The sequence below is a fragment of the Cetorhinus maximus genome, chromosome 10, assembly GCF_964194155.1.
Source record: "Cetorhinus maximus chromosome 10, sCetMax3.hap1.1, whole genome shotgun sequence".
Taxonomy (NCBI): Eukaryota; Metazoa; Chordata; class Chondrichthyes; order Lamniformes; family Cetorhinidae; genus Cetorhinus; species Cetorhinus maximus.
Genome location: NC_135888.1, coordinates 82,600,486 through 82,622,869, shown reverse-complemented (window position 1 = coordinate 82,622,869; position 22,384 = coordinate 82,600,486). Strand labels below are relative to the sequence as shown.

General features: G+C 41.5%; 1 protein-coding gene across 3 annotated transcripts in view; it reads left to right on the top strand.

Annotated features, from left to right (window-relative positions):
* neurl1b (neuralized E3 ubiquitin protein ligase 1B) overlaps positions 1-22,384 on the top strand; it is a 71,179-nt gene that overhangs the window by 33,940 nt on the left and 14,855 nt on the right. For 2 of the 3 annotated variants that reach the window (XM_078550694.1, XM_078550697.1), the window contains exons 3-4: positions 12,372-13,079; positions 19,174-19,299. In XM_078550694.1, the coding sequence (XP_078406820.1) occupies positions 12,372-13,079; positions 19,174-19,299 (834 nt within the window). The remainder of the gene's footprint in view (positions 1-12,371; positions 13,080-19,173; positions 19,300-22,384) is intronic. The other variant, XM_078550698.1, reaches the window with a different exon arrangement.

Here is a 22,384-nt window from a genome sequence, read left to right as displayed (position 1 = left end):
ACAGCCTGGGATACATTTCATCCGGGCCTGGAGATTTATCAATTTTAAGCCTGCCAAGCCACTTAGAACCTCCTCCCTTTCTATGCTAATTTCTTCAATTATATCACAGTCCTTCTGCCTGATTTCCATACCCACGTCGTCCCTCTCACTTGTGAACGCTGACACAAAGTATTCATTTAGAACCCTACCTACGTCTTCTGGCTCCACACACAAATTACCATTACAGTCCTTAATGGGCCCTACTCTTTCCCCAGTTATCCTCTCACTCTTAACGTACTTGAAAAATAACTTTGGATTTTCCTTTATTTTACCTGCCAATGTCATTTCATGCCCCTATATTGCTCTCCTAATTTCCTTTTTACATTCCCCCCTACACATTCTATACTCCTCTACGGCTTCTGCTGTTTTGAGCCCTTAGTTTCTGCCATAAGCCTCTCTTTTTCTCTTTATCCAATCCTGTTTATCCCTCAACATCCAGGGTTCCCTGGATTTGTTGGTCCCACCCTTTATCTTTACTGGAATATGTTGGCCTTGTACTCTCCCTATTTCCTTCTTGAATGAGTCCCACTGCTCTGACGCAGATTTATCTAAAAGTAGCTGCTCCCAGTTCACTCTGGCCAAATCATATCTGATCTTATTAAAATCAGCCTTCCCCCAACTTAGAACTCTGATTTCTGGCCCATGCTTGTCCTTTTCCATAACAACTTTGAATCTAACGGAGTTATGATCACTATCTGCAAAACGCTCCCCCACTGATACCTCGACCACTTGCCCGGCTTCATTCCCTAAAATTAAGTCCAGGACTGCCCCTCTCTCTTGCAGGACCTTCTCCGTACTGGCTTAAAAAGCTCTCCTGGATGCATTTTAAGAATTCCGCTCCCTCTAAACCTATCACACTATGACTAACCCAGTTAATGTTGGGGAAGTTGAAATCCCCCACTATTACTGCCCTATTATTTTTACACTTCACTGAAAATTTGCCTACTGCTCTTCTATTTCTCTCTGACTGTTTGGGGGCAGTGGAAGCTGTTCACAGAAGGTCCCCTCGGCTGATTCCTGGAATGAAAGGGTTAGCTTATGAGGAAAGCTGAGCAGGTTGCGGTTATATCCATTAGAGTTTATAAGAATGAGAAGTGATGTTATTGAAACATATAGGATCCTGAGGGAAACTTGACAGGGTGGATGCTGAGAGGATGTTTTCCCTTGTGGAAGAGTGGAAACTAGGAGACACAGTTTAAAATTTAGAGGTCTCCCATCTAAGACTCAGATGAGGAGAATTTTTTTTCTTGCAGAGGGTCATTAGTCTGTGGAATTCTCTTCCCCAGAGAGAATGGAGGCTGGTCAATGAATATATTCAAGGCTGAGTTAGATAGATTTTTGATTGATAAGAGAGTAAAGGGTTATGGCTGGCAGGTGAGAGAGGTGGAGTTGAAGCCACAATCAGATGTTCTTGTGATGGGTACTCTGGAGCCAAGATACTCTGGAAATTGCGTCCTTTGCCTGGTTTTCCAGGACTGGACAGCTCCAGAACAGGCCTTTGTTGTCACTGTTGCTCCAGGTTGCTTCTTTTTGGCTGTGTCATTGGAGCGACATATTGAAGTATCCATGCCTCAGTCCCACTCTCCAAGAAGTCTGAATTGTTGATGCTGGTATCTTTAACCCCAGTGAAAAAGCTGACTCTTCTTGTGAACCGTTAAATTGGCAAATGGATGAAATCCTAATGTTTGGCATGTGTCCATGGGCAGAATTTAACCCTTGTCGGGTGGGCTCAGCTGGGTGGGCGGGGGTGATCAGGAAGCCGACTGCCGCTCGCTATCAATGCCGGAAGACGATTTCACGCTGGCGGGCCAGTTAAGGCCCGCCCAGTGTAAAATGCGAGTGGCAGCACTCAGCGCTGCCTCTGTGGGCGAGGGGAGGAGGGCGTGCAGGGTGAACATGAACTTCAGGCATGCACACGAGTGCTCACTTGCAAATGTCCCTGAGGCACAGAGCTGTCTCAGGGAGATGAAGAATTTTCAAAAAAAAAAATTGAAAAATATAATAAAACATGTCCCCTCTGTCACATGAGCAGGGACATGTTATTAATTAAATTTTAAACTTCTATTTTACTTTTATTTGCTTTAGGAAACTTCATGCTGCCCGTGGATGAGGTTTCCTAAAAAGTGCAAAGGCCGTTTGGCGTTTTTGCCTGCCCACCAACCGTAAGCTTGGATGGGCAGTGAAAAATTTAAGTTACTAACCTTGTTAATGGGCTTAACAGGCCTTTTAATTGTCGGCGGGCGCCCTGCCAACTCTGGCGTGCGCCCGCTGACCGAAATATCATTTTATGCTCAAGCAGGTTGGGTGCGCACCTGCCTGCCGAGCTGAAAATTTTGCCCCATGTGTCTATACCTCTTCAAAGCTGAGGTGGACCAGATTCAAAGGGCAGATTGTCAACCAACATTGCCTTCTGGTCACTGTGCCCTTACATTTAAGCAAGCTTGTTTAGATTGATGATTGAAGGTCACTTAACAGCATAGTCCCAATTTGTATGCTAGCTAATGACATTTCTGTGGAGTAAGTTGTCATTCAGAATTCTACTGCCACAACTAGAATGCTGCTGCTGAAATCTGCATGCTTTCAATCAGAAATCACTCTCCTTTTCATGGATATTCTAAATTTATCAGTTTTCACCCAGAAAATTTGCTTAATGGATAATGTGTGAGGTACAATGATGGAAGGGGTGGGGCCTGCCAAAAAAAACAGCAGCTGGGGCTATTGCTGAAGGTTGCTATACAATGAAGGCACTCTTTATGCTAAACTCAATCTGAATTCAATTTATAGTGAAGGAATACATCAAAAGAACTAAGCATTTCTCAAAATATTGATTTCACATTCAAATAAATTGCCAAAGTATTTATTGCCAAGCATAAAACATATGTCAAGTTTAATCAGATAACACAGCAACTGACATCACTTTTATAATTGCTGTCTGAAAATATACTTTGTTAGCTAGCAACAAATAGTAATTATTTTGCGACATTTTATGAAAGATGTGAAAGGTTATGTATTAGAAAAGCTTAACTGCAGTAGCTAGTTTTTCTTCACCCTAAAAAACTTGCTTGATTTCACCTTCTCACCTGTAGTTGGAATTTTAGAGAACATAAGCATCTAAATGGGCACCTACTCACTGGACTGCCAACCCCACACCAGACACTTTACAGCTCAGTGCAGAACCCCTTTTAAACCTATGTACATGTTGCAAACTATAGATGAAATGATTTCAGTACTTAAATTCCAAGAGTAGTATGCCAACAGTCATAACCATAAGAATGATATGCCTGGAAACTAGGGGTCATTTTGGATATTGGAACATCCTCTAAGATCACTTCATGAAACACCACTCTTGTAACAACGTTTCAAGAAGAGTCTGTTTCATTTTAAATTGTTCCTATTTTTAAGTGTACAGTTTAGATATGGTTCCAATTTCATGTGACTACTACCCTTATTTGCCACAGGATATTAGACCAGTAGGTAAATCCTCTCTGTTACATAAATTAAGAACTAATTAACCTCTATGGGATAACAAAGTGAATACAGATAATGCCTCTATACATAAGCAAATCACTGGCAAATACAGAGTAGAAACACATGTAGATCGCTGATTTGTGGTTGGAATCCCTAGTTTGATTGAAGGATATTCTGGATGAGTAGTTACATAACAAAATGTGGGAAAAATGAAGATAAAATGCACGAAGCCAGATAGATGGTTAATTGGCTACTACAGCCTGTAATCTTTGTGCTTTAATCATAGTATCCTTAACCTGGTAAACTCCCCAAAAGCATTCATTCAGGCCTGATCAGTGATTAGATTCAGAAGCTGCAGACTGTCTTGTATCCCACAAGAACCACTCAATGCTGCTCACATTCCATTCTATTCACTATTCGTTGCCATGTGAGAAACAGGACCTACAGTTGAAATAAGCAGGCGCTGCCTGCCTCTGTTGAAATGTCAGAAGACCTGTGTTTAACTGAATTAATGAATCTTCTCAGATCATTTTAAAATGCAGTGGTTGATGGCAGTTTGGTAATGCTATAGATTATTTTAAATGCAGTGGTTGTTGGCAGTTTGGTAATGCTGTAGATGGCCCTGCCTCTAACTGTGGCTAGCATGGCAATGCGTGTGTCACAAAGATTATCTGTTAACATAATGCAATTTGATTCTTAAATAAAACATGGTCTGCCACAATAGAGGTTAGAGGGGAAGGTTGTTTTATTCAATGCAAAAAAAAACTCTTAACAAATCCATATGGCTAGTACATATTTTGCACTGTTCAAAATAAGAGGAAAGAAAACTGATTTGCAGTTGAGGAAAATACAGGAAAAAGTTCCTCCCTTTTCCCACTTCATGATGTGGAGGAAACATCTGGAATCAAAATAGCACATCATTCCCAATGTATTTGCATGTCCGGACATCAGCATGTCCTCTCCTTGGGGACAAATTAAGTTGACAATTAATTGTTGCATTTGTGACTTTTTAATTTTTTAATGGAAGGGACTTTCCACTCGTAGCTGAATACATCAATGACTATCCATTTTAAAATGAAACCGCATAACCAATGGGCAAGTGATTTGGTAGGCAAATGGAATGTTGTTGTTTATTGCAAGGGGAATGGAATATAAAATTAGGGAAGTTTTGCTACAGTTCTACAGAGTGTTGGTGAGACCACATCTGGAGGACAGTGTGCAGTTTTTGTCTCCTTATTTTAGAAAGGATATAATTGCATTAGAAGCAGTGCAGAGGAAGTTCACTTGACTGATTCCTTGGATGGAAGGGGGTTGTCTTATGAGGAAAGGTTGGACAAGTTGGACCTGTATCCATTGGAGTTTAGAGAATGAGAGGCAACCTTATTGAACCATACAAGATTGTGAGGGCACTTGTCAGTTGGATGCTGGAAGGATGTTTCCCTTTACGGGGGAGACTAGAACAAGGGGATACAGTTTAAAAATAAGGGGTCTCCTACTTAAGATGGAGATGAGGAGAATGTTTTTCTCTCAAAGTGTCATTAGTCTGTGGAATTCTTTTCCCAGAGAGCAGTAGAGGCTGTGTCATTGAACATTTTTGAAGCTGAGTTAGATAGATTCTTGACTGACAAGGGAATCAAAGGGTCTAGGAGGGTGGACAGGAAAGTAGAGGCCACAATCAGATCACCATGATTTTATCAAATGGTAGAGTATGCTCAAAGGGTCAAATGGCCTACTCCTGCTCCTAATCCATTTGTTCGTTTGTATGTATATTCGTACATACGGGTGCACTAGTAGGCATTCCCACTTGGAATACAACATAACTTGGAGAATGAGCAAAAGGCACGCAAAGCAGGACAAGGTGCTGGAAAGTGAGGTGGAACAGGGCTCTAGTTGGGAGGCCATATCCTCCCAGGATGTTCAGGGAGCCCTTCCCCTACCTGAATCTCAGCAAATAAAAATTTGTTCATGTTTTAGTAAAGGTGTCCTAACTGAAATCCACCACTTGCTACAGCCACACTGAAACCTCAGAGCAGGGAAAGGACCTCAGTGGTTGTGACGCTGACAATTAACTTTTATGTATTTGACTCCTGCCAGGCTGGAGCTGGATATATTTGCAACATTTTGCAGTTTGCCGTTCATAATTGTGTAAGGGAAGACACTGAGTTAACTGCATGTCCAGAGAGAAGCAGGCAGAGTAAGCATGTGGCTTTGCTGGATTGCAGGTTGTGAGCTTCCAATATTCCATGGATTCTGGAATGATCCCAGTGAATTGGAAGGTGGCAAATGTAACAACACTATTCAAGAAAATAGGGAGAGAAAATGGGGAACTACAGGCCAGTTGGCCCGGAAACAGTATTCAGTAAAATGCTGGAATCTATTAGTAAGGGGTAACAGTGCCCTTAAAAAATCATAATATGATTAGACAGATTCAGTATAGGTTTATCAAAAGGAAATCATGTTTGACAAATCTATTAGTACTTTTTTGAGGATATAAGTAGCAGCATACCAGGAACCAGCGGATGTGGTAACTTTAAATTTGTAAAAGGCCATTAAGGCTGTTGCATAAAATAAGGGCTCATGCTATTGAGGTTAAAATATTACCATGGACAGACGATTTTTAAAAATTCTTTCATGGCATTTGGGTGTTATTGCCAAAGCCAGCATTTGTTGCCCATCACTAATTGCCTTTGAACTGAGTGGCCTGCTCAGCCATTTCAGAGAGCAGTTAAGTGTCAACTATATTGCTGTGGGTCTGGAGTCACATGTAGGTCAGACCAAATAAGGATGACAGATTTCCTTCCCTAAAGAACAGGAAGCCAAAAGAATATATTAGTCATTTTGAGATCAGCAGGTTGTGATTAATGTGGTGCTGGAAGGATAAGTGCTGGTGCCTCAGCTATTTGCAATTTATATCAATGATTTAGATGAAGGAACCAAGTGTAATGTATCCAAGTTTGCTGATGAAATAAAGCTAGGTGAGAAAGTAAGCTGTGAGGAGGACATGAGCAGTTTACAAAGGATAAAGCCAGGTTAAGTGAGTGGGTAAGAAGGTAGCAGATGGAGTATAATGTGGGAAAATGTGAGATTATTTACTTTGGTAGGAATGGAAAAGCAATTCTTTTTAAAGTGTGAGAATCTATTAAATATTGGTGTCCAGAGGGATTTGGGTGTCCTTGTAAATGAAACACAAAAAGCTAACATGCAGGTACAGGATCATACATTGAGCTTTATTGAAAGAGGGTTTGAGTACAAGAGTAAGGAAGTTTTTCTGCAATTATACAGAGCTTTGTTAAGACCACACCTGGAGTACTCTGGACAGTTTTGGTTTTCATACCTAAGGAAGAATAGGCACACTTCCTTTAGAGAGGATGCAATGAAAGTTCACTAGATTGATTCCTGGGATGAGAGGGTTGATCTATGAGAAGAGGTTGAGTAGAATGGGCCTATATTCTACGGCACTCAGAAAAGTGAGAGGTGATCTCATGGAAAGATGTAAGATTCTGAGAACGATTGACAGTGTAGATGCTGAGAGGTTGTTTCCCTTAGCAGGAGAGTCTAGAACCAGTCTCGGGATTAAGAAATGCTCATGTAGGACTGAGATAAGGAGAAATTTCTTCACTCAGAAGGTTGTGAATCTTAGTAATTCTCTACCCCAGAGTGCTGTGGATGTTTAGTTGTTAAATATATTTATGGTTGAGGTAGACAGATTTTTGGTTCCTCAGGGAATCAAGGAATAGGAGTGAGCAGGAAAGTGGAATTGAGGCTGAAGGTTAGTCATGCCCTTGTTGAATAGTGGAACAGGATCGAGGGGCAGTAGGACCTACTCTTACTCTTACTTCTTATTATCTTACATTTCCCTTGATGCAGGATCTGATTGATTACACACACGCGGCGCTTTGCAGGAGCTCCACGTCAACTCTGTCCTATATGGCAAGCGACTGGGATTCCAATCCCTCGATCCAGCAGGCGTGTGATCATAGGCAAAGAGTCATGCAGGTCGTTGCCTGTTATCCTGGCAGTGGTTATGATGCCTTCATTCTTCAGCAGCCCACTGTACCAGCTGCATTTGGGCCACCACAGCAAACCAAAGGGTGGCTACTGGGTGACAAGGCCTAATCACTGACGACAAACCACACACACGTAGTTTGTATACAATGAAAGCCATGCTGCCACACAAAATGTGATAGAGCAGAGCATTAGCTTGCTGAAATATTATTTCTGTTGCCTGGAGCACACTGGAGAAACTTTGCCATACTTGGCAGAGGGGGTGTCAAGCTTCATCACAGCCTGCTGCATGCAATACAGCCTCATCATCATGAGGGCAGCCCTTGCTACCAGCTACATGGTGAAATACTCAAGAGAAGAAGCATAAAGAGAAGGAGGAGAGGGAAGAAGGAGGGAGGAGGCAACCTAGACAATCCTTTCTGCCCAGGCTGTCTGTGGAAAATTCATGTGCGTGTGTGATACCAGTAACTGTACCCCAGTTCCCCATTCACCAGCAGTCTCACGCCTTCCCTTCCATCTATTATTGACCATCATAGAGTTTGCTTGGCCACAATGCAAAAATAAAGCCAGCACAAATTAACCTTCCAAGCCAAATTTATAAACCAAACCATTGCACATTGCTTACAAATGTCAACTAGTCACTTCTGAGCATTCGGCTGTCCCAGTGCTCCGATGCAGTTACCCAGTGTTTGCGGTGTGACTGATAGAATGCTGCTGACTTTCAGTGGGGGAGACTGCAGACATCTTTGGAGGACAATTCCAAGTAGCTCTCAGCTTAGAAGGTCTCACTTTGGGTGCACGATCTCAGCAGGGGCAGAAGTCTGGATTGGCTGCCTGACAATTAGCAGCAGGGGCACTGACAGTTGGCAGGCATTGGAGGACGAATGTTGTCTTCCTCCCTGAGAGAGGACAGCAGGTTCATGGTCCATAGAGCCACTGCCTCTCCCTTGGACTGGTGTTTCAGCAATCCTAGTAATTTGTTGGAGGACATATTACCGGACAGCTGTGAAACCATGCAAGCCCTTGTACACACTTGAACCTGCAGCCGTGATGGTAAGAGCTTGAGCTTGCAACGCAGCAAGCTGACCTGGCTTGAATTTAGTTTGAGCTTCTGTTGGAAGCTGCTTCTGCTGCAATGCTAGCTGAGACGCTGGCCATCAGACACTGCGTCATGTTTAGGTCCATAGGTGTGCGAATGTAGTTGGCCACCATTTTCATGCTGGAAGGGATGGGATCTATGTTGGTCAAAGCCCAGTGCCACATTGGTGCTGGACTCCTCCATGCTCCTTGGCATTGAACTCAGCCTTTCTGTGTATATCCATCCGTATTCTTCTGTAGGCTGTACCATCAAAGAACTCATCTGAATCCTCTGCAGCAGACCCTCTGTGTGACCTTGCCCTCCAGGGATCTGGCACCTCTGCTATTCTTGCCTCCTGCCCTGACTGCAGGCGACTCATGACCACTGACCCACCACATGCCGATCTCACCTCTATACTATTCTCTAAATTACAGCCAGTATCAATAGCTGAGGTTTTGGCTGTGAGCATGAAATCAAGTGATGGTGCATCTGCATCATCACTCTCTCTTGTCACTGTGTCTTGCATTGCCACACCAGGTTGCATTTCTTGGGCATCTGAAAAGAGAAAAGCACAAGGGTAAGGGTGGGGTAGCGCAGTAGTTGGATGCTCACACCAACTGCAGCTTACAAATCAGAAGCATGTGTAGAATGACGGAGAGGCAGAATGTGAGAAGGAGAGTTGGACATGAGGACAGGGTCAACCTGTATGGCTACAGTACCTCTGCGGTTCATGGTCTTAGCAACGGGTGCCTCAGTTAATGGCTAGCACCTTCTCCCCCATGGGCATCAGTCTATGCAGGCATGCCTGTCTCCCTCCAGTTAGCTCCTACTGCCTCCAGTTGTACGCAACCATGCCCTGCAGGAAAGAGAGAAGTGTGCCAACGAGTTTTGTGCAATCCATTTGGGTGATGTGGCTGCCGAGGTTGAATAACTAGCAACATGTTCAAACTGTGGGTCTGAGATTGGCAGCAGTGCTAATTATATGAGGGTGCATTGGAGCATATGAATGCCAGGTACTGATTGATAGAGATCGTTGGGAGGTGATTGATAGGGGTGTGGTGAATTAAGCAGTGGCTGAGTCTCGTGGTGCAGTTGATACTATATGACATTTGAAGATACATTCTCTGACCTTGAATACTTGTGTGAGGTCATCAAACTTCTTGTGTCTCTACTTCCAGATCCTCGGGGCTGGACTTTGACCTACATGACATTGACCTACGTGGCAATCCACTCCTTACTGACTTTTGGTTGTGTGTCTGGAAGGTCACCCTATTTCCCCTGTAGATACAGGACCTCTATTTTCCTTTTCACCACTTTCACCAAGGCTTCCAGTCTGAAAACCTTGGAGCCTGTTCTGTCCCATGTTGTGTCGGTTCAGAATCAATTGTAGAATGGCTTCCAGCACCTGATCCATCCCCAGTGTGGCTCCCATTTATGAGGTTCAAGCTTTAAGTAGTGCAGGCTAGCTTTAACTCATGCTAGCCTCTCAGCATTTTGGGGCTCTGCTGAGGCCAGCAGCTGTCTGCTCACTGCAATTGTGTTCATCAGCAGGCAGTACAAAGTTGGCATGCTGCCTGCATCACATTGAACATACGCAGGTTTGTGCATGGTGATTCCTTCACCTGTTTTCAGGAGCTATCGAATTTAGCCGCCGATGCTTCTAGTTAACAGAAATAGATGAAGAATTGAGCTTAATCCAAATGGATTTAGTCCCTGCTAGAAATGCCTTGTATAACATTTTAGTCTAAGTCATTCAGTATATGAACAATAGTGATGGCCCATGTATACTAAATGACTAAAAGCCTGCCTATGAAGCAAGTTGTTGGCGTACTCCTTAGGCAGCTTCATCAATTCAGCTCAATTTGGGCAGATAACTTGATACAGGAAGCTCAACTGAGGCTGCAAATTCCAATTCTACCAAGCATGTTGTAATATATTCTGTATGGTTGCTGCAACAAAGCTTGGATTTCTTACTCAGTACAGCTATGAAAAGCACTCTAAAAAGTGCCATAATCTTACAACCGCCCACGCCTGTCAGATCAGCTTTCGCAGACAACTGAAATTATGGTAATGGTAAAACTAATAACTATTTCCTCATAAAAACTTGTAGTTCAATTATTGTTCTTAAGAAGCCTTTTCAGAACAATTGACTATTAATGATGGTAACTCAGTAACATGGGCTGCAGCACTAATCAAAGAAAAGCCTTAATAACCAAGGGTGTGAGAATAAAGTTTAGTTCAAGGAACTTTATAAAATCATTGGAATGGTTGTAGGGCCGAGTTTCCATTCAAATTAATGGCTTGTTTAGTGTCACTTGTAGTAAACTTCCCAAATGTAAAAACACACATCTTTTTTGTTGGCTGATTTTCGGGGATTTGGCCAAGGACTGTCCAACAAGATCCAGGACACAGAAATCATGCAACTTTCTCCCTCCCCCTCCAACCTAAACAATGCAAAGGACCGCCCATGTCATATATGCTACTGCTTTATTTTTGAACCCAGTCTGTACTCCTTCATATCTGTCCCCTTCTCTTCCCAGTCTCGAAGATCTAGTTCTGGCATAGTGTGTTGAACACAGATTTTAACCTTTGTATTTGATTTTAGACTAGGTTGATTAATAGATTCTTCTCTGTGTCAGTTATTGAATGTCTTCTAACAAATGAACTTTTATCCAGTGCACACACAGGGCTACATTTTTCCCCCCGTCAGGGGGGTTGTGCAGGAGCGGGCAGGGGCGTGCGCACCCATTCGGCGCCCCCGATCGGGGACATGCTGCCATTTTATGTGGGCGGGCCTTAATTGGCATGACGTTCGCTCTGAAGTGCTGAGCGCTCCCTGTGGTTGGACGGGCAGCTCAGCTAATTGAATTAATTACTATTTAAATGGCCTTAATAGACCTTTAACAGTTCAGCGGGTGCGCAGCTGACTCAGCTGCACGCCCACCGAACTGAAAATCTAAACGATGCGTGGTGACGTCGGGACGCCCACCCAACATCACCGTGTGTCATTCTACGTGTCAGCGAGTGGGCCCCACCCCCACTCGCCGACTGAAGAATTCTGCCCATAAAGTACTCTGAGCTTCCACACTAACCGTTGCTGTAAGAGCTGGGTAGTAATGACAAGTAGGAATTGGAACTGTCATTCTGGTGAAGGGGCTGGTGGGGCTTGCTTTGCGATATTATGTATTGGGAGGATCAGTTGAAGGATCTCCATAGTATATTTGGTTTCCTAAACATGTATAACATAAACTCCTTGATTTTCCATTTCATTGTTCACCTTCATTAGCAAATAATATAACTGTGTGAGAGCAAGCAGGTGCACAGAAGGCAGCAACATTCTGTGCCTGATTGTTGTTCTGCAAATTTGTACAGGCTCCCAGCTGTTCCAAGTCCTACTCACTAGTTTTGAAACAGGGAGGAGAAATTTCTATTTGGAAAAATACCATCAAAACAGGAAAAACGCATAAAGAGCCTTTTCCATGCAGTGATTAGATTCTGAGCTATGGTACCAGTTATTGACGAGCATATATCTAAATTCAAGGTGAGGGGAAACAGGAAACTAATCAGACAAAACAAAATGTAGAGGAACAGATCCACACAGTTAAAATATGTGTGTTTTAATTGATAGTTCTGATTAGAGTTAGTGGAGTTTGGTCAAATTCACCTTTTTTAATATTTCTGAGTATTGCACATGTCTTTGATATCACAATATCTATGGAAAGAAATGTTTTCTGATCAAAGATGTAACAGCAGTAATGATTTCCCTCTGTTTCTATTGCAGAGAGCATGTTTGCAGAAACCATAACTTCAGCCCGGCTCAACACAGCACGACTGAACAGTTGCCTTCCTCAAACAAGTCATGACAATGCCAACTTCAATAATAATGAACTGGAGAACAGTGTTGTGGTGGCAAAAATCACAAACCTAAATCTAGGTGAAGTTCAAAACCTTGCAGCAGACAATCATAATTTACCTTGTTGTACCAACAGACGGCTTCGTTCACGAGGCCTGCCATCTTTTCTCGACACTGACCTTCACTTTCACCATATACGTGGGCCCGATGTCACTCTTTCTCAGGACAGAATGGGAGCATGCACAAACTGGCAGGAGAGTACTAGGACCCTGGTGTTCTCTGATCGGCCTTTGCATACTGGGGAGACCCTGTATGTGGAGGTGGGGCATTTAGGGTTGCCATATTATGGTGCTCTGCTCTTTGGTGTGACATCATGTGACCCCAGCACTCTGCGAACAAATGAGCTCCCAGCGGATCCAGACTTCCTGCTTGATCGTAAGGAATATTGGGTAGTGTACAGAGGTTTTTCAGTGCCCAACAGCGGTGATATTTTCAGTTTCACCATTCTGCCAAATGGTGAGCTTCATCATCGTGTTAATGGAATAAACATAGGGATGCTGGTCTATGTGGACACCACTCAGTCACTGTGGGTGTTCTTCAGCTTACATGGAGTGGTCAATCAGCTAAGGATACTGGGTAAGTACATGTGTACTTGCTTATTCATCCCACATATCAAGGATTTCTGCTATTAGCTGCTCAGTGATCCTTTTCTTTGGAAGTACTCCTATGTGGTTGCTGGGCAAGGAGATTATGATGTTCAGCTCATTGATTAGTTGATCATACTCACACACACACACACACACACACACACTAAGACATGAATTGAATGGGTGAGGCCCTGCAGGGCAATTACTGTAGGGATCATTACCATCAAGACAGAAGTGGAGATACAACCCAAAGTATTATCCTCCTCAAAATTTATTTGAAAACATAAAATTTTCTCTGAGCGGTATTGGTATGAATCCTGTGAGAATGCTAACCCTCATGTAGAACTTAAAGGCTCTGTAATGAGCTCTTATTGGATCCCATATAGAAATTTCAATAAACAAGAACGTATTTTGTTTTGACAGCATAACTACATCAAGGATATTTAAATATTCTTGTATTTTGTTTGTATATTCAAATGTGTTCAGTTATTGTAATGGCTGTAACTTCCACCATCAAATCACTGGGGCAATTAACCAGCAGAATTTAGCAAGTTTGACTGCGTGGGGCAGTGTAATGTACACAGAGCTGAAATTCTAGGGTCACTGAATCACGAGTTTAATCATTGAATGTTGCAGCAAAGGAACAGGCTATTTGGCTTTTTAAGTCATTGCTGGTTCTTTTCAGCGCGTGAACTGCTTAGCTTCGCCCCATTCCTCATAACCTTTAGTCGGCCTGTTTTCCAAGCAGCTAATTTATTCCATTGTAAAATAATTGATGATCAATGCTTCAAAAGTTTGTGGTTTAGAATTCCACATTATAATTGTACTCTGTCTAGAGATTTTTTTCCAAACTCCCCTTCGATTCCTTTTCCATTATCTTATATTTGTATCCTCTTGCTGCCATGTTTTCTATCAGAGGAAACTACTTATCACATTTATCTTGAACATACCCTTTCATAGGCAAATACTATTGTCACCCCTCAACCTTCTTAACTTTGTGGGACCAACTTTAATGGTGGCCACCTCATGGCAGACAGGGATGCGGGGTGAGAGGGAAATCCCTGTGGGGAGCTCAGCATGAGGCCCAGGCTATTTTAACTCATGGTTCTTAAGTGAATAAAGCAGGTTGGCCCTCCAGCCAAAACCATTGGGAGTAATGTCAGGACCGGCAAATGAGACTGAAAATCAAAGCTGAGCGTGAAGGAGCTGGGGGCCCAAGGGAATAGCCAATTGCATAAAATTAGTGCTGGGGAGGAAGGTTGGAGGCCATTACAGGCACTACAAGAGAGAGCTATTACAGGACTGGGTGGGGCACTTTGTTTTGCTCAGGGAAGCACTCCTGTTCTGCGTGGCCCACAGGAGTCCACAAATGCCCTCATTATGAATGCTTGAGCTCCAAGGCTCACTATGGATTCAGCCCTGCAGGATGTTGTTTACACAGCTGCAAAGGGGACTTCTGGCTTTTTTCATTGACAATTTTATGAGCTTGTCATAAATTTATCTTTCTTTGGTGGTTTTTCAATGCCTGTTAGTTTATTTGGATAGGATTACGTGATGTTAAGTGGATTATAGATTTTTTTTCCAATGGTACATTCATTGCCTGTGTTTGATTGACAGTTTTATGAGATTGTAAGAATGGAAATTCTTTTAAAGGGAATTTTGAATGGCTTTTTTTTATTTCATGAATATATGAAGGACTTGCCAGTGCTATTCATCCGCATCCAAAATGATATAGATGGGTTGGTGGAGTGGGTGGTAAAGTAGCAGATAGATTTTAACATAGAGAAGTCTGAGGCCATACATTTAGGGAGGTCAAACAGTTACAGGGATTACACAGTAAATGGGAATATACTAAGAGGGGTAGATGAAGTGAGAGATCTTGGCGTACAAGTACACAGGTCCCTGAAGGCAGCAGTTCAAATAGACAAGGTTGTAAAGAAGGCATGGAATGCTCTCCTTCATTGGCAGAGGTATAGAATATATAAGTAAGGATATAATGTTAGAATTGTATAAAACACTGGTGAGGCCACAACTGGAGTATTGTGTGCAGTTCTGGTCACCACATTACAGGAAGGACGTAATAGCTGTGGAAAGAGTGCAGAGGAGGTTTACAAGAATGTTGCCAGGGTTAGAAAAGTGTAGCTACGAGGAGAGATCGGATAGGTTGGGGTTATTTTCCCTAGAAGAAAGAAGGCTGAGAGGTGACTTGATTGAGGTGTACAAAATTATGAGGGGAATAGATGGGGTGGACAGGATAAAATTGTTTCCCTTGGTGGAGAATTCTAGAACCAGGGGACATAGATTCAAGATAAGTGGCAGAAGGTGTAGGGGGGACTTGAGGAAGAACTTTTTTACGCAGAGGGTAGTGGGTGTCTGGAATTCGCTGCCCAAGTTGGTGGTAGAGGCAGAAACTCTGATCTCTTTTAAAAAGTACCTGGATCTGCACCTTAAGTGCTGCAAGTTGCAGGGCTATGGGCCGGGTGCAGGAAGGTGGGATTAGAAAGGGCACCTGGGTGTCTTTGGGTTGGCATGGACAAGATGGGCAGAATGGCCTCCTTCTGTGTTGTAACTTTTCTATGGTTCTATGGTTATTATATGGCTCAATGATTCTGTATCTAGTGGGTACTGGAAGAGTGTTTCAAAGGCTCAGCAGGTGCCAGGACATTAAATCAATGTGAAAATCAAACCACAAGATCCACTACATACATTCTTACCTGATTCTCCATACTATAGAATGCAGAAGGGGGCTTTATCCACTGGAGAAGGTACTCTAATACATCTGAACTCTTACATAGTACCAGTCAATTAAATGGTCTCTTGCCTTTTAAGGATAGAGCCCTATGACCAATCACTTCAATAATAATGTACTTTTCGAACAGCATCTAATTGACAGTTGAAGTTGGCAAAAGCTTTTAAGCTTTTCCTGTCAAAAGGTTCCTAACTCCACAGTAGGCTTTCCCCAAGGTTCAAGAACTGATTTACCTGGCGAAGTTCCCACAGCCTTCAGAAACTCACCAGCTTTGATGAAAATGGCAATATAAGGGAAAACTGTATTTGGTAAAATGAACCCGATGTCACTTTAAGGTCATGACCTGCATGTTTCCCACTCTGGGAGGTGCGAATCGGAGGGTCAGCATGAAATTGCAGTCCCACATGTCTCCCATTTGGTCCTCCTGATGCACATTTGCTCAGTGTTTGGGGACTAAAGTTCAGCCCATAGTCTCAGAGTAAGGGGTTGGCCATTTAGGACTGAGACAAGGAGAAAATTTCTTCATTTAAAGGCTTCTGAGTCTTTTGAATTCTCTACCCTAGGGACCCGTGAATGCTTAGTCATTAAGTATATTCAAGACTGAGATGAACAGATTTTTGGACCCTAAGGGAATAAAGGGATATGAAAATTGTGAGGCAAGGTGGAGTTGAAATATAAAAGCAATCCATGATCTTACTGAATGGTAGAGCAGGCTCGAAAGACTAAATTATCTACTCCTGCTCCTATTTATGTTTTTATGTTCAGTTTGAAAACCTTTGCTTGTTTTCTGCCGTTCGACCATCTTTCTATCTTTTTGGCCGCATTCCCTTTCATTTCATGTGCCATTGCTTTTCCATAAATTTCTTATGTAATACCAAATCAGATGTTATTTTTTTCTAAACTCTCCATAGATCGCATCCATTCCTTTTATGTTCTTCTGTTATTCCTCTCAAGAGTTCTACATGGTTGATCAAGCATGACTCACCTTTCAGAGATCCCTGTTCAGTAATTCTATTGTGTGCTAGACTTCGGTACAGCTGCATAAGATTTAATAGCTTATTAGTACCAACTCTTTAAATAATAATCTTCACTGAAGCAGACTACTTATTTAGTGTATCTGTTGTTATCTCATACTTTGCAACGAGCTTCCTTCCTTTAACTCTTGTTGGGTCTTCTCCTACCTTGATTATTCTCTTATTACTAATATTTCTATTTAAAGTCTTTTTATTGCCCTTCATGATCTTTGCTAATTTTCTCCCAAATTACCACTTAACCTCTCTGTTTTACCTCCCGAGTTTCCAAGAACAGGAAAAAGTCATTAAATCCAAAAAGATCATAATTGAATTCAATACAACCAAATTATGCCAATATGTTTTTTTCCCCCAGAAAGGTACACAGTTACCTACTGATGTACCTTATACCTTTTCCTTCAATGGCCTTTCTTGATAACCTATTTCATAAATATTGTCTTTTGCATAAAATACCTTCCTCCTCTTTTGATGGCCAATTTCCAAATGTTGAACTGTTGACCATGGTGAACAGTCTGGCTATATCAATTTCCCCTTCATATTCTTGAAAACATCATTTAGGTCACCTTGAAGTCTCTTTATCAGCCCTCCATTGGGTTGTGCATTGACTGTTTTATTTACCTGCCTGCTCTTCCAACCGACAGAGAAAGCTAGGTTAGGATTTTGAACAATCCCAGGAGAGAAATAAACATTTTTCCTGCCTTTGTCAGGCTTTAGATGACTTGAGAACTTAACAACTTGTACTGTAAATTATCTTAGAGAGTACACCCTTTTTTGTGTCCATTATGGAAAGGTCAGTTGTTGCTGAAGAAATTAGATCTTCTCAGGAATAGTGCTAATCACTAAAGATGTTTAGGTGGTGAATGTTCAATAAGTTAAATGATTTATACACAAGAGCACACACTGCACTTTAATAATGATCAATGCCATTTAAGATTTGAGTCTCATTTCTACAAGACATAAAAAGTTTGTACTCAAAATATAAATTTCATGACTTTGGAATGCACCTATTCAGTATTTAACAAAGTTATTTTAAAGTTAATTCAAGATCTAAGTTACAATGTATTATGCATGTCATTAGGTGTTAGTTGAAGGATAAATACTAGCCAGGACACCAGGGAGATCTCCCCTACTCTTCTTCAAAATAGTGCCATAGGATCTTTTTGATCCACTGAGAGAGCAGAAGGGTCCTTTGTTTAACATCTCATCCAAAAGACGTTACCTCCAACTCTCCAGTGCTGCATTGGAGTGGCAGCCTAGATTTTGTGCTCAAGTCATTGAATTGTGAATTGAACTCATAGCCTTCTGACTCAGAGGTGAGAGTGCAACCATAAAATCGTGGCTGATACTAATGGCAGATTAAAGAGATTTCATATTTCATTCGTTGTGCCATGAATATTTTATGCAAATATTTTTTATGATTAGGCTCTATATCGTCCCATGGGGAGACAGAGAGACAGGACATTAGTTTTAATGATGGTGCCTCCAATGTTGTCAGACACCGTAAAACTGAAAAATTATTTAGTTGAAAATATTTAAGTCAGCTTGTGTAATTAAAGTCCCTAAAATTGTTGATATAGTCCATTAAAGTTGGATGCTAATATATTTGGGACAAACATTACAAATAAAGCCAGACATAGGGTGGGATTTTCCACACCCACCCGCCGCCGCGATCCTCCGGTCCCACCCCAAAACAATGGACTTCTGGCTGGGACGCCCCCTCATCCGCGACGGGGCTGGAAAATCCCAGCCATAGTTTTCCTTTTGGTGCTGTCACAAACCTCAATTTTGTTTAATGATGAGTACAAAATATGATGTCAGCTGGTACAGAATAGATGTTAACTGATGCATTGGGGGTATTCCCCTGAGCTGAATGTCAAGGCACATTGTTAGGACAGAGAGAGAGCCATTGTTTCCATCTAGCTGTTCTGCACTCAGCCTTGGATTGATGCCAAAATGGGCCCCAATTATCTTTACATTATGACCAATACAGAGAGATAAATAGACCATAGTATGTTTAATTTTGGAGCTGCCACAACCCTCGGCTTATGTTAGCAATGAACACTAAACATCATTTGATCTGGTTTAGGTTCAATGTGGGTTTCTATCTACTTACTTCCATTATCTAAAATTCTGTTTATGTCAAAATTCAAATTATGTCACAATATAGGAAAATGAACATTTACACAATGTGCATCGGCACTGAAATTTATATCATACCAATGTTCCTGTGCATGTTGAGCACTGCAACAAAAATTTGTACTGACTAGAACTGGAGTTAATATGGTTTAATATAACTTCCACAGGTACGTCTCAGTCCAGCCCTGTCGATGTATCTCCTTCAGGTTCTCCAAGTGGTTCCCATTATGACAGTGACTCTGACATGGCATTCAGCGTTAATAGATCCTCATCTGCATCTGAATCGTCACTAGGTAGGGAAACAACTTTGATTGTTTGCAACAAAATACTAACCTATGTTTTCTGTGTGGTTGAAAACTCATGGTTCCTCAATATAGCTGTCTGAATTAATTAAGTAATATTGGGAACTGAGTGAACATGTGTGTTATTTTATATTTGGACTGGGTTTAGATCCAGCCCTGACAGTTGGAACAAAACTCATTTTGCTCTGGCTGTAAGCTCCTATTCAAAATTAGTTTGGTTGGTCTCAACTCAGTTTCCAGCGAGCACAGATCCAGAGCGGCAAATGTCATTCTGTACATTTGTGCTGAAACATTCAAATGTCACAAAGATGACTAGTGGAGGAAAAGTTAAAATTCACACTGATGAATTAGAAGGAGCATTTTCGAGCTGAAGGTTGAGATACATTGTTGGGACTGAGTGGAGGGAACTTTAGGTTGGGAAGTGGTTGATAAAATGAACTGTGGATGTCAAAGTGAAAATGTGCTCCATGCCCCAGCACTGAACTCCCATCATCTTAATGAACATGCCAAAATTATTTTTAAAAATAATTTAAAGTTTGCAAAGTTCTAAACCACTGTACTATAGAGTGTGTAATTGCTTACCTACAATTTCAAGCAACCTCTGACCTTAGCCATACCATCAGTAGCTAGTGCCAAGCAGAAGCTGATGGCTTCCCCACAGAGAGAGAGAGAGAGGGTAGACAGCAGCTGAGTTTGGCTGACCGCACTAGCAGTCTATCGGAGTGTAATAAATGACTCCAGAGCAAGGGGATGTCTTTTTTGTTAAATTACATTGATAAGTTAGACTGTAGAATTTCCCACACAAAGTCAACGAATCTTTTGGCAGGACTGGAAAATCCTGGCTACTTGAGGCACATTACAGAAGGATAAGGGGTGACCTGTTCGGGGTCTTCAGGATTATAAGATAACCAACAGGTTGTTTTCACAACAAAAACAGAATTACCTGGAAAAACTCAGCAGGTCTGGCAGCATCGGTGGAGAAGAAAAGAGCTGACGTTTCGAGTCCTCATGACCCTTCAACAGAACGGGTTTTCACTGGTTGTTAAAACAACAATAAGAGGAAACATAATCTAGGAAAAGATACCTTTTCACGAAGGGTGGTGGAATCTTATGCCCTGTTTTCCAGAGGTGCAAGTACCACTTTAGATGTACAGACCAGCATAATTCTCACTGCTAGCAGCAGAAATGTGCCCCATCCACAATGCGAATCTTTAAACCTTCCACAACAAACCTGTGGATGAGACACCATGGACATATGCTGCAAGGTCTCCATTTGGAACTGAGCAAGTTTCAAACATTCTGGACTCTCTTCCTGACAACTGGTCCCTCCTAACAAGCCTCACATCATACTCCTGCAGAGAAAAAAATGGGACAATGGCAATAGGAAGACTGCTCCATTGATTGCCAGGCATTTCAGAAAAAGTGATCAAATCTAAAACACCTCTAGAAAAGATGGGAAAGTGCTTCTACACCCTATCCAGCTGTGCTGCCCCCAATCCATACTTGTCTGAATCTGAAGCGTGTAAATTACTGTACAATTATGCATAACTATGTTGTCTCTTTACCTTTCCATAAAATGGCCTGTTGAAAATATACATCAGTGTCACATGAATGTGAAAACTCATGATTTTAAAATGCTTACATCAGGACCACTAACTGATAAATGTTTGCTGTTTTTTTCTGTTCATAATGTCTTGTTCACACTATCTGCCTTGTTGAAATAAAATGTTATAAAATAGAATGTGGAATTCGCTACCACAAACCCTATTGAAGTAGAGTCTATAATTTTTTTAAAAGGAGAATTAGACAGTTGATTGAAAAGTAATATCAGCATGGGAGGAAGCAGAATAGTGGGTTTAGACTACATGGTTGAAAGAGAAAAATGCCTTAAAAATTGATGGGCTAAATGGCCTGATTATGCACTATAGCATTCTAGTATCTACATATTCTCCCATTCATAAATCCTTCAAAGTAGGCAAAAACAATTTCTCAGCCATATAAATCTAATTTTCAAGTATTTGTAAGGTACAACTTTACTACTGGTTATTAATGTTTAATATTTTGGGACATTTCCTTTATAGAATTTTGCCTTGATTTTGGGCTGTGCTGAACTCTGTGTATTTTTACTGAGCTACATTCAAAAATGACAAGGTAGATAGATACATTTTAAGATGATATGCTGTAAGAAAATGTTTCAGTGATAAAAATATGTTAGGGAATGGCTGTGGCTGATGGCCATATTTGCAGTTTGCTTCCTGTTTTTGTATGCTATTCAGTGCAGTGGTTGTCAGCCATTCCAATGAATCACCATTATCTAGCATGTACTGTATAGCAATTATCGCCCACCGCACTAATAATCAATGCAAAAAAATGGGCAATGTATTCATGTTGGATGTGATTCAAAAAAGGCAATAACACTGTCTGTTTTCAGCTGATTTTAACTATTTTTAATGAAAATACTATAGCCTTCCTGTGTATTTAAAGTATTTTTTGTTTTGACTGTTTTTGATTCAGTATATATATATTTTTAAGTGAAAATACTTCCACTTAGTCTTAAAAAAACATGTGTTGCTAATAGCAGGAAATGCTGAAATACAGCTGGCATTAAATGTCTCTCAAAGGAATATTGTATTTTTCACTGGAATGCAGAACAAAGAACTGAGACCCAGAACTGATAAAACATCTAAACAGCAATGAAGAAAAAATAACATGGTATACTAGTTTGCTATTCATATTCCTCAGTGTGCTAAGAACCAAACACAAGGCAAGAGCGAAATACTGCAGACGCTGGAAATCTGAAATAAAAAGAGAAAATGCCAGAAATACCACAGCAGGTCAGGTAGCACCTGTGGAGAGAGAAACAGAGTTAACGTTTCAGGTCAATGATCTTTCTGATAGAGGTCTTCAGGATTATAAGATAACCAGTAGGTTGTTTTCACTGGTTGGTAAAACAATAATAAGAGGGGACATAAGCTAGGAAAAAATGTCTTTTCACAACGAGTGGTGGAATCTCATGCCCCGGGAAAAGATAGAAATGAAATAGGTTTTATGCGAGTGACGTGGTGGAGGGGAGTTT